This window comes from Nerophis lumbriciformis, linkage group LG36 (genome assembly GCF_033978685.3).
Source record: "Nerophis lumbriciformis linkage group LG36, RoL_Nlum_v2.1, whole genome shotgun sequence".
In the NCBI taxonomy this organism is placed as follows: Eukaryota; Metazoa; Chordata; class Actinopteri; order Syngnathiformes; family Syngnathidae; genus Nerophis; species Nerophis lumbriciformis.
This window is the reverse complement of record NC_084583.2, coordinates 1,909,360-1,923,946: the sequence shown is the minus strand read 5'-3', so window position 1 is coordinate 1,923,946 and position 14,587 is coordinate 1,909,360. Positions and strand designations below refer to the sequence as shown.

The 14,587-nt window shown below is 43.9% G+C and overlaps 1 protein-coding gene across 2 annotated transcripts in view; it reads right to left on the bottom strand.

The window, feature by feature from the left end:
- The window catches only part of LOC133576857 (neuronal acetylcholine receptor subunit alpha-7-like), a 157,371-nt gene that overhangs the window by 95,973 nt on the left and 46,811 nt on the right, over nucleotides 1-14,587 (bottom strand). For both annotated transcript variants that reach the window (XM_061930207.2, XM_072912423.1), the window contains exon 2: nucleotides 272-411. In XM_061930207.2, the coding sequence (XP_061786191.2) occupies nucleotides 272-411 (140 nt within the window). The remainder of the gene's footprint in view (nucleotides 1-271; nucleotides 412-14,587) is intronic.

The following is a 14,587-nucleotide window of genomic DNA, read 5'->3' as shown; positions in this document are numbered from 1 at the left end:
AATTTTCATCATGATGTCATGGTTTCTAGAATATTCTTTTCTAGCGCCCTCGCCTCCGCCCACATTTTGACCAAAGAACCACCATTGCATGTTATGCCACAAGGAAGTCATTTACATTTCGAAAAAAAACATATTTTTGACCCCTTTAATTCGCCTCATAATCCGGTGCGCCTTTTGTATGAAAATAGACCTGAATAGACCCGCTCATCGGCAGTTCGCCTTGTAATCCGGTGCGCCCTATGGTCCGGGAAATACGGTATATGGTGCTCACCACGTCAATGATCTGCAGAAGCGTGAAGCCGAGCTCCACCAGGATGGCGGCTGAGTCGTTGACCACTGGCCTTTCCAGGCGGTTGTAGTTCGCCAGCAGCTCCTTGTAAAGTCTTCTCTGGTACTCGCCTTGCAGGGACCCTGGGGAACGCCAAATAAGAAAAAGGTCGAGTTTGTCTTACGGTATGGAACCGACCATTCATCATGTACAGTGTTCCATGGTTTAACACTGGGGTTACGTTCCAAAAAATACCCGCTTTAAGTGAAATCCGTGTAGTAGAAGTTTATTTTTCTTTTTTTATATGTATTTTTTGTTTACATTATATGTTTTTTTTCATTTATAGGATGTTTTTTTTCATTTACTGTGCATGATTTTTCGTTTACATGTTGTTTTTTTCATTTACAGTACTGTATCGTCTGTTTTTTTTGTTTCTTATATATGTTTTAAGGCTGTAAAACCCCTAACCACACACTTTATACACTTTTCTCAGACAGGCATTAACATTTTCTCACATTTCTCTCGTTTAAACACTCTCAAAGTTCAAACCTTTGTGGATTTAAAAAAAATAAGTACAGTACACTACTGTATAAAAGAATGAAACCAAAGATCAAAACTTTTTTAGGGCTCTAGGAATTTTTTTACCTATAAATAAGCCCGGGTTTTATCATAAAGCCCGCAGCATTTCCACACATAACCAAAGTCACACAATCTTTTTGGGCCTTAAATCCTGCGCTTTTGGCTTCGTCCTGCATTATAAAGGTGCGAGAGAACATTCGTTTCCAAAATAAGTCTGTCTCATCCATAGTAAAAACTTTTTCAGGATTATATCCCCCACCACAGTATACATTCTGTACTGTACAGGACACATGGCATGAAGAAGATTGATTGACAATGGGCTACAGTCCCTTAGCGAATCAGGACGCAGAACACAGTGCGCATTCATATGCTATAAAAAAAAAAAAGCATGCGACACTGTAAAAAAATTACACACATAAAAAATCTGTGTAACAGTGAGACCGTGTAAAGTGAACCGTGTTGTAGCGAGGCAACACTGTACACTGTTAACCTCTGCTTATATATCCCTATATCTTATCTGACAGAGATATGAGCAGCCTATAGGTTTTTCCATCCATCCATCCATTTTCTACCGCTAGTCCCTTTTGGGGTCGCGGGGGGTGCTGGAGCCTATCTCAGCTGCATTCGGGCGGAAGGCGGGGTACACCCTGGACAAGTCGCCAACTCATTGCAGTCTATAGGTTTTTGTCTTGTCTATTTTAACAGGGAATGACAACATTAAATTAAATAAAAGGTTATACATTCATTTGTATTTGATTGAGGCATACATGTATTTGATCCCCGTAAACCAGCAAGCATTCAGTTATGTGTCCATGAAGCAGAGGTGTGGACTCGAGTCACATGACTTGGACTCGAGTCAGACTCGAGTCATGAATTTGATGACTTTAGACTCGACTTGACAAAATGTAAAGAGACTTGCAACTCGACTTAGACTTTAACATCAATGACTTGTGACTTCACTTGGACTTGATCCTTTTGACTTGACATGACTTGCCACTTTCCCCAAAATCCAAAGCTTAAAAAGTTATTTGGGAGCGCTCCGTATTTTTCATTTTCTTCGTCTGTGTCGAGCAGCGTGTTGTTCCTGTCAGCTGGTGTGCTCTCAGTACAATAGCCAATCAAATTAGATCTACGTTGTTTTCATCACACCGCATTCATCCAATCAAATTGCAGGACAACCAATGAACAAGTTGTCTAACAAAGTGCCAGTGAGAAACAATTATGTTAAAGTTGGTTTTGTTCGGGTATAAAAACTACGACTTAGTCAACAAAAAAAGAATTGCCGTATGCAAATCACGCAGTTCAAATATTACAGACGGAGACGCAACAACTTCCAACTTCGTTCGACATTTGAAGTTGCACAAAGAAGGGTAAGTTTTGAATGTAAGATAACATTTATTGGCTAAGTAACGTGACTTTTATTTGCTGTGTAGTTAAATCAGCGAGGCTGTAAACTCACTGCTAACGTTATAACCATAGACAAGTAGACGCAGCATGGAGCGCTACTGCCTACTGGCGCAGACGAGACGCGTGGCCGCCATCTTGGAGTGGTGATCCGCTCCACTCAGTGCAATTCATTTGGCAGGAGCATTGAATTGTCAGCGCATTTAATTAATCGTACCTCACTGAATACCACTGATTTTCACCCCCTTTTTTGTCATACGTGTAGCTATGATAACAGACACATGTTTTGGCGTGTTTTATTATTCATAGTTTGCTTAACAGCAATATAATATTCTTATACGCTATAAGTGACCAGACGTCCGAGATCAAAACTGAGAATATAATCCCAGAGAAGGGGGAAAAAAACGGTAAACTATTTTTAAGGTGAAGAAACAATATGATTAGGTTATATATACATGCGTATATCCTACATAAACAATGTATGAATACATTAGATATCTATATATCTTAGGGACCTATAGACTGTATCTCTGTTGCTTCAGCAGCAGAGAGTTTATTCTGTCTTGACACTTTGTATTGATATTTTCTATTACATTCTTCCCTTAAATGATAATGTTTGCAGTGATTGTTTTATATGTATTTTTTTATGTAAGTCGCTTTGGATAAAAGCGTCTGCCAAATACTTAAACATATATAAACACCTGAAAGTCTTTATATCAGCTAAAACCACCAATCTGTTTCAGTGGATTCAGAATAAAACCAAATTCTGTTTTACCTAACAATGTTAGTATTTGAATATTGTTACTTGAAGACTTATTCCTGGTTACAATTATACTGTTAAGAAAGTATTGTTCTATACTTTGCCTAAAATGAGAATGCATCATAATCAGTGGCGGCTGGTGAATTTTGTTTTAGGTGGGGCTGAAAGTTTGTAGGGCGTCATCCTCCCCCAGAAGATTTCTTTGTGATTTTCACATACAAATATTGAAGATCTTTGCTCCTTCTCAACTCTGTGGTAATATTATTTTCATAAAATACAACCAATAGTACGTTGATGTTAAATCAAACTTGTGAAAAGTAATCCCCCGATTCCTATTTTCAACAGTCCGCTCATTTGAGCAGGAAAACGCTGAACACCATCTTTGTTTTCTACCTGTCAACTGTCAGTTTAGGCTGCTCACCGGCTCCTCATCACCACTTCAAGATGGCGGCCAAATTGCTTACGTCACAGCAACCAATGCTGCGTCTACTTATAAGATGTCTATGGTTATAACGTCGTTGCAAACACGGCAATCTGTTGCGTCCACTGCAGTTCGCTACCTTATTCATACTTTTTGTCAAGTGATTTTTTTTAAGCAGTGTTGCATGAGGTACCTACACATAACGTTACGTTAGTCCGTGTATCACACACAGTAACGTAACGTTAGTCAATGTATCACACACAGTAACATTACGTTAGTCAATGTATCACACACAGTAACGTAACGTTAGACGGCGGTCAGCAGCACCGCGTATTTTAGCCACCTACAAAAAGACAAACATAGTCAAATAAAGGTCAGTTACAATGTATACTATATTAAGAATATGTGTACATATTGCATAGGGCCCTGACATCTAAAAAGTACAACTCTGTTCATTGTTATGTTCATGTATTTGTTATGTTTTTCATGTGTACTCACACAACACACATACAGTATGAGATGAGATCAATGAGATAAGGTAAGAACAGGCTAGAAACTGCTGTGGAACTAGTTACAATGCAATATGCCATGGAAATACAATGTTAACACTTTGGTGCAAATAAGTACAGTTGTACTTGTTTTTTCGAATGTGTTTATTCTGTAAAGGAATGAGTTACATGTTTAAAATGACTGGTGAATAGTGCTATTTTGAAGTGCAATGTCACCACTATCTTTTTCCCTGCAATTTCAAATGCACTTGTTTTAATAAATAAATACAGCGTTTTAAAAGTATACACAATCTGTGTAAATACATTAGTCTGTGGTTAAAACGACTTGAAAGGACTCGAAACTCAAAATGCAGGACTTGGGACTTGACTTGAGACTTTCCAGTCTTGACTTTGGACTTGACTCGGACTTGCCTGTCTTGACTCGGGACTTGACTCGAGACTTGAGGGCAAAGACTTGAGACTTACTTGTGACTTGCAAAGCAATGACTTGGTCCCACCTCTGCCATGAAGCACAGAAATGCGTCCTGTTCCTTAAAAAAGGTACTTCTAAACTCAATTTATGTGACTAAAAGACACCAGGATGTCACAGAAAGTCTATACCACCACATTTAAAAATCGGTAAATGTGTGGAAGAAAAATATTTGTTACTTTTAGTATCAATATGTAGCTGAGATATGTAGCAGCACCCCCCGCGACCACGAAAGGGACAAGCGGTAGAAAATGGATGGATGGATTCCAGATTTTTTGCTTTACATTCTGCCTTTTTGATGTAATAATCCCATATTTTGTTATTTAATCGTAGAATAGAAAATGGGCCTCATTTTGGAACACACTTGTTTTTAATAGAGATGTCCGATAATGGCTTTTTTGCCGATATTCCGATATTGTCCAACTCTTAATTACCGATTCCGATATCAACCGATACCGATATATACAGTCGTGGAATTAACACATTATTATGCCTAATTTTGTTGTGATGCCCCGCTGGATGCATTAAACAATGTAACAAAGTTTTCCAAAATAAATCAACTCAAGTTATGGAAAAAAATGCACGAGGAGGTTGAGGTGGGTGGGGTAGGGGGTAGTGCTGCAAGGGGTTCTGGGTATTTGTTCTGTTGTGTTTATGTTGTGTTACGGTGCGGATGTTCTCCCGAAATGTGTTTGTCATTCTTGTTTGGTGTGGGTTCACAGTGTGGCGCATATTTGTAACAGTGTTAAAGTTGTTTATACGACCACCCTCAGTGTGACCTGTATGGCTGTTGACCAAGTATGGATGGCATTCACTTATGTGTGCGTAAACGCCGCATATATTATGTGACTGGACTGGCACGCAAAGGCAGTGCCTTTAAGGTTTATTGGCGCTCTGTACTTCTCCCTACATCCGTGTACACAGCGGCGTTTTAAAAAGTCATAAATTTTACTTTTTGAAACCGATACCGAAAATTTTTAATCCGATACCGATAATTTCCGATATTACATTTTAAAGCATTTATCGGCCGATAATATCGGACTGCCGATATTGTCGGCCGATAAATGCTTTAAAATGTAATATCGGAAATTATCGGTTTGAAAATTTTCGGACATCCCTAGTTTTTAACAATGAAAACATTTAATCCACTCTACCGTGATGCACTCTTATCAATATCAAGTCACATTAACAACATGTTATAGTATATATACCGTATTTTTCCGACGACAAGGCGCACTTAAAATCCTTTCATTGTCTCAAAACTCGACAGTGCGCCTTATAACCCGGTGCGCCTAATGTACGGATCCTTTTGGTTGTGTTTACCGACCTCAAAGCTATTTTATTTGGTACATGGTGAAATGATAAGTGTGACCAGTAGATGACAGTCACACATAAGAGATACGTGTAGACTGCAATATGATGGCAGTCATACATAAGAGATACGTGTAGACTACAATATCACTCAAGTAAACAACACCAAAATTGTATATGTTCCATTGAAAATATAGAACATTACAAATATATCAAAATGTTTTAGTACGACTTTGGTAAGCTATGAAGCTGCACCGCTTGATCAATTGTACTGTGCTTCAACATACGAGTATTATTATGGTGTGTGTATAAGGTAAGACATATTATCTGGCGTTTTGTTTTGCAATATTATGCAAAAGCTAATTTTCTTACCTTCATTTTATTTGTAAAAAAGCACTTTCCATTGAGCAAACAACCTCAAAGTGCTACAGTGTATTCAACAAATAAATAAAAAGATAATAAAAATAAAAAATAAATAAAAACTAGAACTATATATATTTATATCTAAAAAAAGGTTGGTTTTAAAAAAAAAGAAGAAAAAAAAAGGGTTTTTAAGCCTTTTTTAAAAGCATCCACAGTCTGTGGTGCCCTCAGGTGGTCAGGGAGAGCGTTCCACAGACTGGGAGCGGCGGAGTAGAAAGCCTGGTCTCCCATTGTTCATAGCTTTGTCCTCGGAGGTTAGTCTGTCCGGAGCGGAGGTGTCGTGTGGAGGAATTGGGGGGTGAGCAGTTCTTTGGTGTAGTCCGTGCCGACCCCGTAGTCGATAAGCGTCCTCTTTTTCTCTATCTTCTTGTTATGGGACATTCATCCTCCGCTGTTGCTATTTCTAATATAAAGTAGTGTAAAGTTCTTACTTATATCTGTCAGTAAACTCGCCTTGAAAGCCCTAAAACATACCGGTCTAGTGAGTTTTTATTATTCACCCAAGGGACTTTGGGGCCCGGCCGGGCACAGCCCGAAGAGGCAACGTGGGTCCCCCCTCCAATGGGCTCACCACCCATAGCAGGGGTCATAGAGGTCGGGTGCGATGTGAGCTGGGCGGAAGCCGAAGGCAGGGCACTTGGCGGTCCGATCCTCGGCTACAGAAGCTAGCTCTTGGGACGTGGAACGTCACCTCGCTGGGGGGGAAGGAGCCTGAGCTAGTGCGTGAGGTGGAGAAGTTCCGGCTAGATATAGTCGGACTCACTTCGACGCACAGCAAGGGCTCTGGAACCAGTTCTCTTGACAGGGGCTGGACTCTCTTCCACTCTGGCGTTGCCAGCAATGAGAGGCGACGGGCTGGGGTGGCAATTCTTGTTTCCCCTCGGCTCAAAGCCTGCACGTTGGAGTTCAACCCGGTGGACGAGAGGGTAGCCTCCCTCCGCCTTCGGGTGGGGGGACGGGTCCTGACTGTTGTTTGCGCTTACGCGCCCAACGGCAGTTCAGATTACCCACCCTTTTTGGATTCACTCGAGGGAGTACTGGAGAGTGCTCCCCCGGGTGATTCCCTCGTTCTACTGGGGGACTTCAACGCTCATGTTGGCAACGACAGTGAAACCTGGAGAGGCGTGATTGGGAAGAATGGCCGCCCGGATCTGAACCCGAGTGGTGTTTTGTTATTGGACTTTTGTGCTCGTCACGGATTGTCAATAACAAACACCATGTTCAAACATAAGGGTGTCCATATGTGCACTTGGCACCAGGACACCCTAGGCCGCAGTTCCATGATCGACTTTGTAGTTGTGTCATCGGATTTGCGGCCTCATGTTTTGGACACTCGGGTGAAGAGAGGGGCGGAGCTTTCTACCGATCACCACCTGGTGGTGAGTTGGCTGCGATGGTGGGGGAGGATGCCGGACAGACCTGGCAGGCCCAAACGCATTGTGAGGGTTTGCTGGGAACGTCTAGCAGAGTCTCCTGTCAGAGAGAGTTTCAATTCCCACCTCCGGAAGAACTTTGAACATGTCACGAGGGAGGCGCTGGACATTGAGTCCGAGTGGACGATGTTCCGTACCTCTGTTGTCGGGGCGGCCGATTGGAGCTGTGGCCGCAGGGTAGTTGGTGCCTGTCGTGGCGGTAATCCTAGAACCCGTTGGTGGACACCGGCGGTGAGGGATGCCGTCAAGCTGAAGAAGGAGTCCTATCGGGTTCTTTTGGCTCATGGGACTCCTGACGCAGCAGACAGGTACCGACAGGCCAAGCGGTGTGCGGCTTCAGCGGTCGCGGAGGCAAAAACTCGGACATGGGAGGAGTTCGGTGAGGCCATGGAAAAAGACTTCCGGACGGCTTCGAAGCAATTCTGGACCACCATCCGCCGCCTCAGGAAGGGGAAGCAGTGCAGTGTCAACACCGTGTATGGTGGGGATGGTGCTCTGTTGACCTCGACTGCGGATGTTGTGGATCGGTGGAGAGAATACTTCGAAGACCTCCTCAATCCTACCAGCACGTCTTCCTATGAGGAAGCAGGGCCTGGGGAATCTGTGGTGGGCTCTCCTATTTCTGGGGCTGAGGTTGCCGAGGTAGTTAAAAAGCTCCTCGGTGGCAAGGCCCCGGGGGTGGATGAGATCCGCCCGGAGTTCCTTAAGGCTCTGGATGTTGTGGGGCTGTCTTGGTTGACAAGACTCTGCAACATCGCGTGGACATCGGGGGCGGTACCTCTGGATTGGCAGACCGGGGTGGTGGTTCCTCTCTTTAAGAAGGGGAACCGGAGGGTGTGTTCCAACTATCGTGGGATCACACTCCTCAGCCTTCCCGGTAAGGTCTATTCAGGTGTACTGGAGAGGAGGCTACGCCGGATAGTCGAACCTCGGATTCAGGAGGAACAGTGTGGTTTTCGTCCTGGTCGTGGAACTGTGGACCAGCTCTATACTCTCGGCAGGGTCCTTGAGGGTGCATGGGAGTTTGCCCAACCAGTCTACATGTGCTTTGTGGACTTGGAGAAGGCATTCGACCGTGTACCCCGGGAAGTCCTGTGGGGAGTGCTCAGAGAGTATGGGGTAACGGACTGTCTTATTGTGGCGGTTCGCTCCCTGTATAATCGGTGTCAGAGCTTGGTCCGCATTGCCGGCAGTAAGTCGGACACGTTTCCAGTGAGGGTTGGACTCCGCCAGGGCTGCCCTTTGTCACCGATTCTGTTCATAACCTTTATGGACAGAATTTCTAGGCGCAGTCAGGGCGTTGAGGGTATCTGGTTTGGTGGCTGCAGGATTAGGTCTCTGCTTTTTGCAGATGATGTGGTCCTGATGGCTTCATCTGGCCAAGATCTTCAGCTCTCACTGGATCGGTTCGCAGCCGAGTGTGAAGCGACTGGGATGAGAATCAGCACCTCCAAATCCGAGTCCATGGTTCTCGCCCGGAAAAGGGTGGAGTGCCATCTCCGGGTTGGGGAGGAGATCTTGCCCCAAGTGGAGGAGTTCAAGTACCTCGGAGTCTTGTTCACGAGTGAGGGAAGAGTGGATCGTGAGATCGACAGGCGGATCGGTGCGGCATCTTCAGTAATGCGGACGCTGTATCGATCCGTTGTGGTGAAGAAGGAGCTGAGCCAGAAGGCAAAGCTCTCGATTTACCGGTCGATCTACGTTCCCATCCTCACCTATGGTCATGAGCTTTGGGTCATGACCGAAAGGACAAGATCACGGGTACAAGCGGCCGAAATGAGTTTCCTCCGCCGGGTGGCGGGGCTCTCCCTTAGAGATAGGGTGAGAAGCTCTGCCATCCGGGGGGAGCTCAAAGTAAAGCCGCTGCTCCTCCATATCGAGAGGAGCCAGATGAGGTGGTTCGGGCATCTGGTCAGGATGCCACCCGAACGCCTCCCTCGGGAGGTGTTTCGGGCACGTCCGACCGGTAGGAGGCCACGGGGAAGACCCAGGACACGTTGGGAAGACTATGTCTCCCGGCTGGCCTGGGAACGCCTCGGGATCCACCGGGAGGAGCTGGACGAAGTGGCTGGGGAGAGGGAAGTCTGGGCTTCCCTGCTTAGGCTGCTGCCCCCGCGACCCGACCTCGGATAAGCGGAAGAAGATGGATGGATGGATGGACCCAAGGGACTTTAGTTAGATAGAAAGTTCCGGTGGGACTTTTTTTCACGGGACACATTTCTAGCCTTGTTATTGCATTAGTGAGTCACGGATGAGGAGATGCTGCTCCGTTATTGATTGAAGTAAAGTCTGAATGTCATTAAAACACTTAGCTCCATCTTTTGACACTTCTTCCACTCCCGTCCTTGCACGCTACACCGCTACAACAAAGATGACGGAGAAAAGACGGTGCCGAAGGTGAGCCACGTAAATAAGACCGCACACAAAACGGTGCATCCTGAAGCGACTACAAGAAAGCGGCTTGAAGATGATCTGTAAAACATCATCTATCCTCATTTTGACCAAAGAACCACCATCACATGTTATGTAGACCACAAGGAAGTCTTTTAAATGTAGAAAATTCTAATAATATGACCCCTTTAATGCGCCCTATAATCTGGTGAGCCTTTTGTATGAAAATAGACCTGACTAGACCCGCTTATCGGCAGTGCGCCTTATAACGTGTGCCCTATGGTTCGGAAAATACGGTATTACAGTATCATTATGCCTCAAACTAATAAAAGAAAAATCTATTTGCCTCATTTTTCTCTTTCCGTGTAACATTGGAGATTAAACATTTCTCCGGGTTCTCTAATGGCTGTGGAAAATGTCAGAACAATTTTTCTCAGCGAGTTACATATCTGTGCACTTTTTCACAATGCATCCAGACACATTAGCCACTGTTCCACCAAATTATGAGACGTTTTTCTGTGTTTTGTCACGGTTTGAACTGCGGTCCACACAAAAATGAGTGAACTAATACAGAACTGAAATCTCACCCTCTGCCCGCCTCATGAAATTGTGTTTGGGAGGAAGAAAATAATCAAACATCTGAAGAAACCGTATGTGGCTCACACCAGGGTTAAAGGATTGCAACCGCCTGTTATTTTCTTCATAATCATCTCCGTAATGAAGCTGAGAGAAGAAGCAAGCTGAGACCGAGAGGCGGCTCATCAGGTAGACTCCAGGAGCAAGGAGATTTGTGGTTACTTTGCTTTGATTATTTAAAGATTATGATGGTCTCCAGATAAACATTCCGTAGAGCAAGATGCATTGGTAAGTGAGGTGAATTATACCATGTACCATTTACGTATATGATTGTGAGCTAGCATGTGTTTGAATTTGGTCACAGAATCCTTTAGAGGATTATTCTACGAAGGAAGTTTGCCCTTAGATAACTTCAATGGTGCACATGTCCATCAAAAGCTCTCTAGAGAGTGGTGGCTCTTGCCCCCATGACAACAGGAATCCAGCTTTGGATTTTAGTAGTGATAATAAAAACATTAGCAACATCTGGTAGGAAGCCCTCACAGGTAGGAGTAGAGGATAGAGGTCGGAGATCACCCGATTCAAACCTATCACAGGAAATAGGTTGACTGGTCAAACAACAAGCTGGGTTTCTGTCCAGACTGGCCGGCTCAAAGGTTAGAGTTACGAAGGGTGGGGGTCTTTGTGTAAAAAGGTATATGGGGCGGTATAGCTTGGTTGGTTGAGCAGCCGTGCCAGCAACTTGAGGGTTGCAGGTTCTATCCCTGCTTCCGCCATCCTAGTCACTGCCGTTGTGTCCTTGGGCAAGGCACTTTACCCAACTCCTCCCAGTGCCACCCACACTGGTTTAAATGTAACTTAGATATTGGGTTTCACTATGTAAAGCGCTTTGAGTCACTAGAGAAAAGCACTATATAAATATAATTCACTTCACTTCACTTTAAGGACAGTTGTCCGAGAGCATATCAGAAGAGTAATTCGGCCCATACTCTTTGTCCTGGAGCTGCAGCTCCAGTCTTAGGCTCGCTGAAACAAATAAAGCTTTTTGTTTGACGATTCCTCGTTGGCGTCTTCTTGGCTCATCACCCATCACACGACCAACAACTATACCGACTCAGTGGCCTAGTGGTTAGAGTGTCCGCCCTGAGATTGGTAGGTTGTGAGTTCAAACCCCGGCCGAGTTATACCAAAGACTATAAAAATGGGACCCATTACCTCCCTGCTTGACACTCGGCATCAAGGGTTGGAATTGGGGGTTAAATCACCAAAAATGATTCCCGGGTGCGGCCACCGCTGCTGCCCACTGCTCCCCTTACCTCCCAGGGGGGGGATCATGGGTGATGGATCAAATGCAGAGAATAATTTCGCCACACCAAGTGTGTGTGTGACTATCATTGGTACTTATACAACATAAGAGCTCTAAATATTAGTCCATCAACCAGCAAGGAAACTAATGCATGTGTCTTCATTGTTATACCAATGTTCAGGTATGTACTTAGCAGATGAGACTGACAAGAGTATATAATAGTGTAAACAATAGTATATTCCGTGTGCCATCACTGCACATGTCATTGGTCACCTTTCATGGGTCCTCTAAGTCAGTGTTTTTCAAACTTTTTTGAGCCAAGGTGCATTTTTTCTGTGAAAAAATCCGGAGGCACGCCACCAGCAGAAATCATTAAAAAATGAAACTCAGTAGACAATAAAAAGTCGTCGCAATTGATGGATATGAATTTAAACCATAACCAACCTTGCATTACTATTGCTCTTGTCTCAAAGTAGGTGTACTGTCACGACCTGTCACATCACGCCGTGACTTATTTTCAGCTTTTTGGTGTTTTTCCCTGTGTAGTGTTTTAGTTATTATCATGCGCTCCTATTTTGGTGTTTTTTCCTGTTTTGTTGGTATTTTCCTGCTGCAGTTTCATGTCTTCCTTTGAGCGCTATTCCCCGAACCTGGTTTGTTTTAGCAATCAAGAACATTGATTGCTATCTTTTTTTGTGTGGACATAGTTGATTGTCATGTCATGTACAGATGTACTTTGTGGATGCTGTCTGCTCCACACGCTGCAAGTCTTTGCTGTCATCCAGCATTCTGTATTTTGTTTTTTACTTTGTAGCCAGTTCAGTTTTAGTTTCGTTCTGCATAGCCATCCCTAAGCTTCAATGCCTTTTCTTAGGGGCACTCACCTTTTGTTTATTTTTGGTTTAAGCATTAGATACCTTTTTACCTGCACTTTGCCTCCCGCTGTCGCCTGCATATTGTGATCACGACAAAGCATCGTCATTGTTCCCGACATTTACAAAGCAATTAGCTACCTGCTGCCACCTACTGATATGGAAGAGAATAACATGGTTACTCTGCCGAGCTCCAGACAGCACAGACACTCAACAACGGCACATTATTTGCGGATTATAATTACTGGTTTGCAAAACATATTTTTAACCCAAATAGGTGAAACTACATAATCTCCCACGGCACACCAGACTGTATCTCACGGCACACGAGTGTGACCCGGCACAGTGGTTGAAAAACACTGCTCTAAGTCAGTCTGGTGTGCCGTGGGAAATTATGCAACTTCACCTATACGTTGCACCTCATCTCCTGTTATTACTTTACCAAAGCATTGTTCAACCCATCCTTCTGTACTGTTCCACATGTTTTTTCACCATGCTTTCTGTAACCAACCGGACCAAACTCACACGCATTACAAACATAGCAGCTAAAATCATCGGCCTACCCACACCCAACATTTCAGACATAAACCACAGGTCCATCACCCGACTGGCAAAAACAATAGTTCAGGATATCACTCACCCACTACACCAATACATCATCCCACTACCATCAGGGCGCAGGTACAGAACAATCAAATTCCGGAGGGCCCGCCTCAGGAAAAGCCTGATCCCTGCAGCTATAGCCGCCCTTAACAGCAGGCCCGGCCGACCTGTCTGACAAGCCTGTAAATGTGTGTTAGTCATGTATGATGTCTTTTTGTTATTTTTTTTTTGTGTGATGTGTAATGTCTAGTGTTTAAATGTACGGCAGTGACAATGAATTTCCCCAAGGGGACCAATAAATCTAATCTAGTCTAATCTAATTGATCCCAAAAATATGTTCTGCAAATCAATATTTATAACCTGCAAATAATGTGCCGTTGCTTAGTGTCTGTACTGTCTGGAGCTGGGCAGGGAACCATGTCAGTAGTTACCGTATTTTTCGGACTATAAGTCGCAGTTTTTTTTCATAGTTTGGCCGGGCTCCAGAGCGACTTATATGTTTTTTTCCTTTTTTATTATGCATTTTCGGCAGGTGCGACTTATACTCCGGTGCGACTTATACTCCGAAAAATACGGTAATTGCTTGGTAAAAGTCGGAATGTGTCGGGTGAGACGAGGATGGTTGGTCGTGATTTCCAAAATGCAGACCACAGCGGGAGACAGCGTGCAGGTAAAAAAGTATGTTACTCTTGAACCAAAAATGAAAGGGAACGGAAAAGGCAATGAAGCACAGGGATGGCTATGCAAAACCAAAGAAAAAACTGAATTGGCTACAAAGTAAACAAAAACAGAATGTTGGACAACAGCAAGGACTTACAGCGCGGGCAGCAGAGACAAGGTCCACAAAGTACATCCGAACATGACATGACAATCAACAATGTCCCGACAAAAAAGGATAGCATCCGCACAACTTAAATAGTCTTGCTTGCTAAAAAAAAAAGCAGGTGCGGGCAATAGCACTCAAAGGAAGACGTGAAGCTGCTACAGGAAAACACCAACAAAACAGGAAGGGCCACCAAAATAACAGCACAAGACTCCCACTGTTGACATTTTGTTTTAGCATTCTCTTTTAAAGTGTTGTTTTTATTATGAGAATTGTACTAATGTACCCCTCATACACTTGGATATATGTTGCTTTTTTACCGTGAATTAGCAAAAAGGGATTTCTAAAGGGATGCTACTGCATGTGTTGAGAATGACATGTGATGTCCTGATCAATTATAATTGCACAAATTAGGGTTACAGCCGAGGTTGTACATATA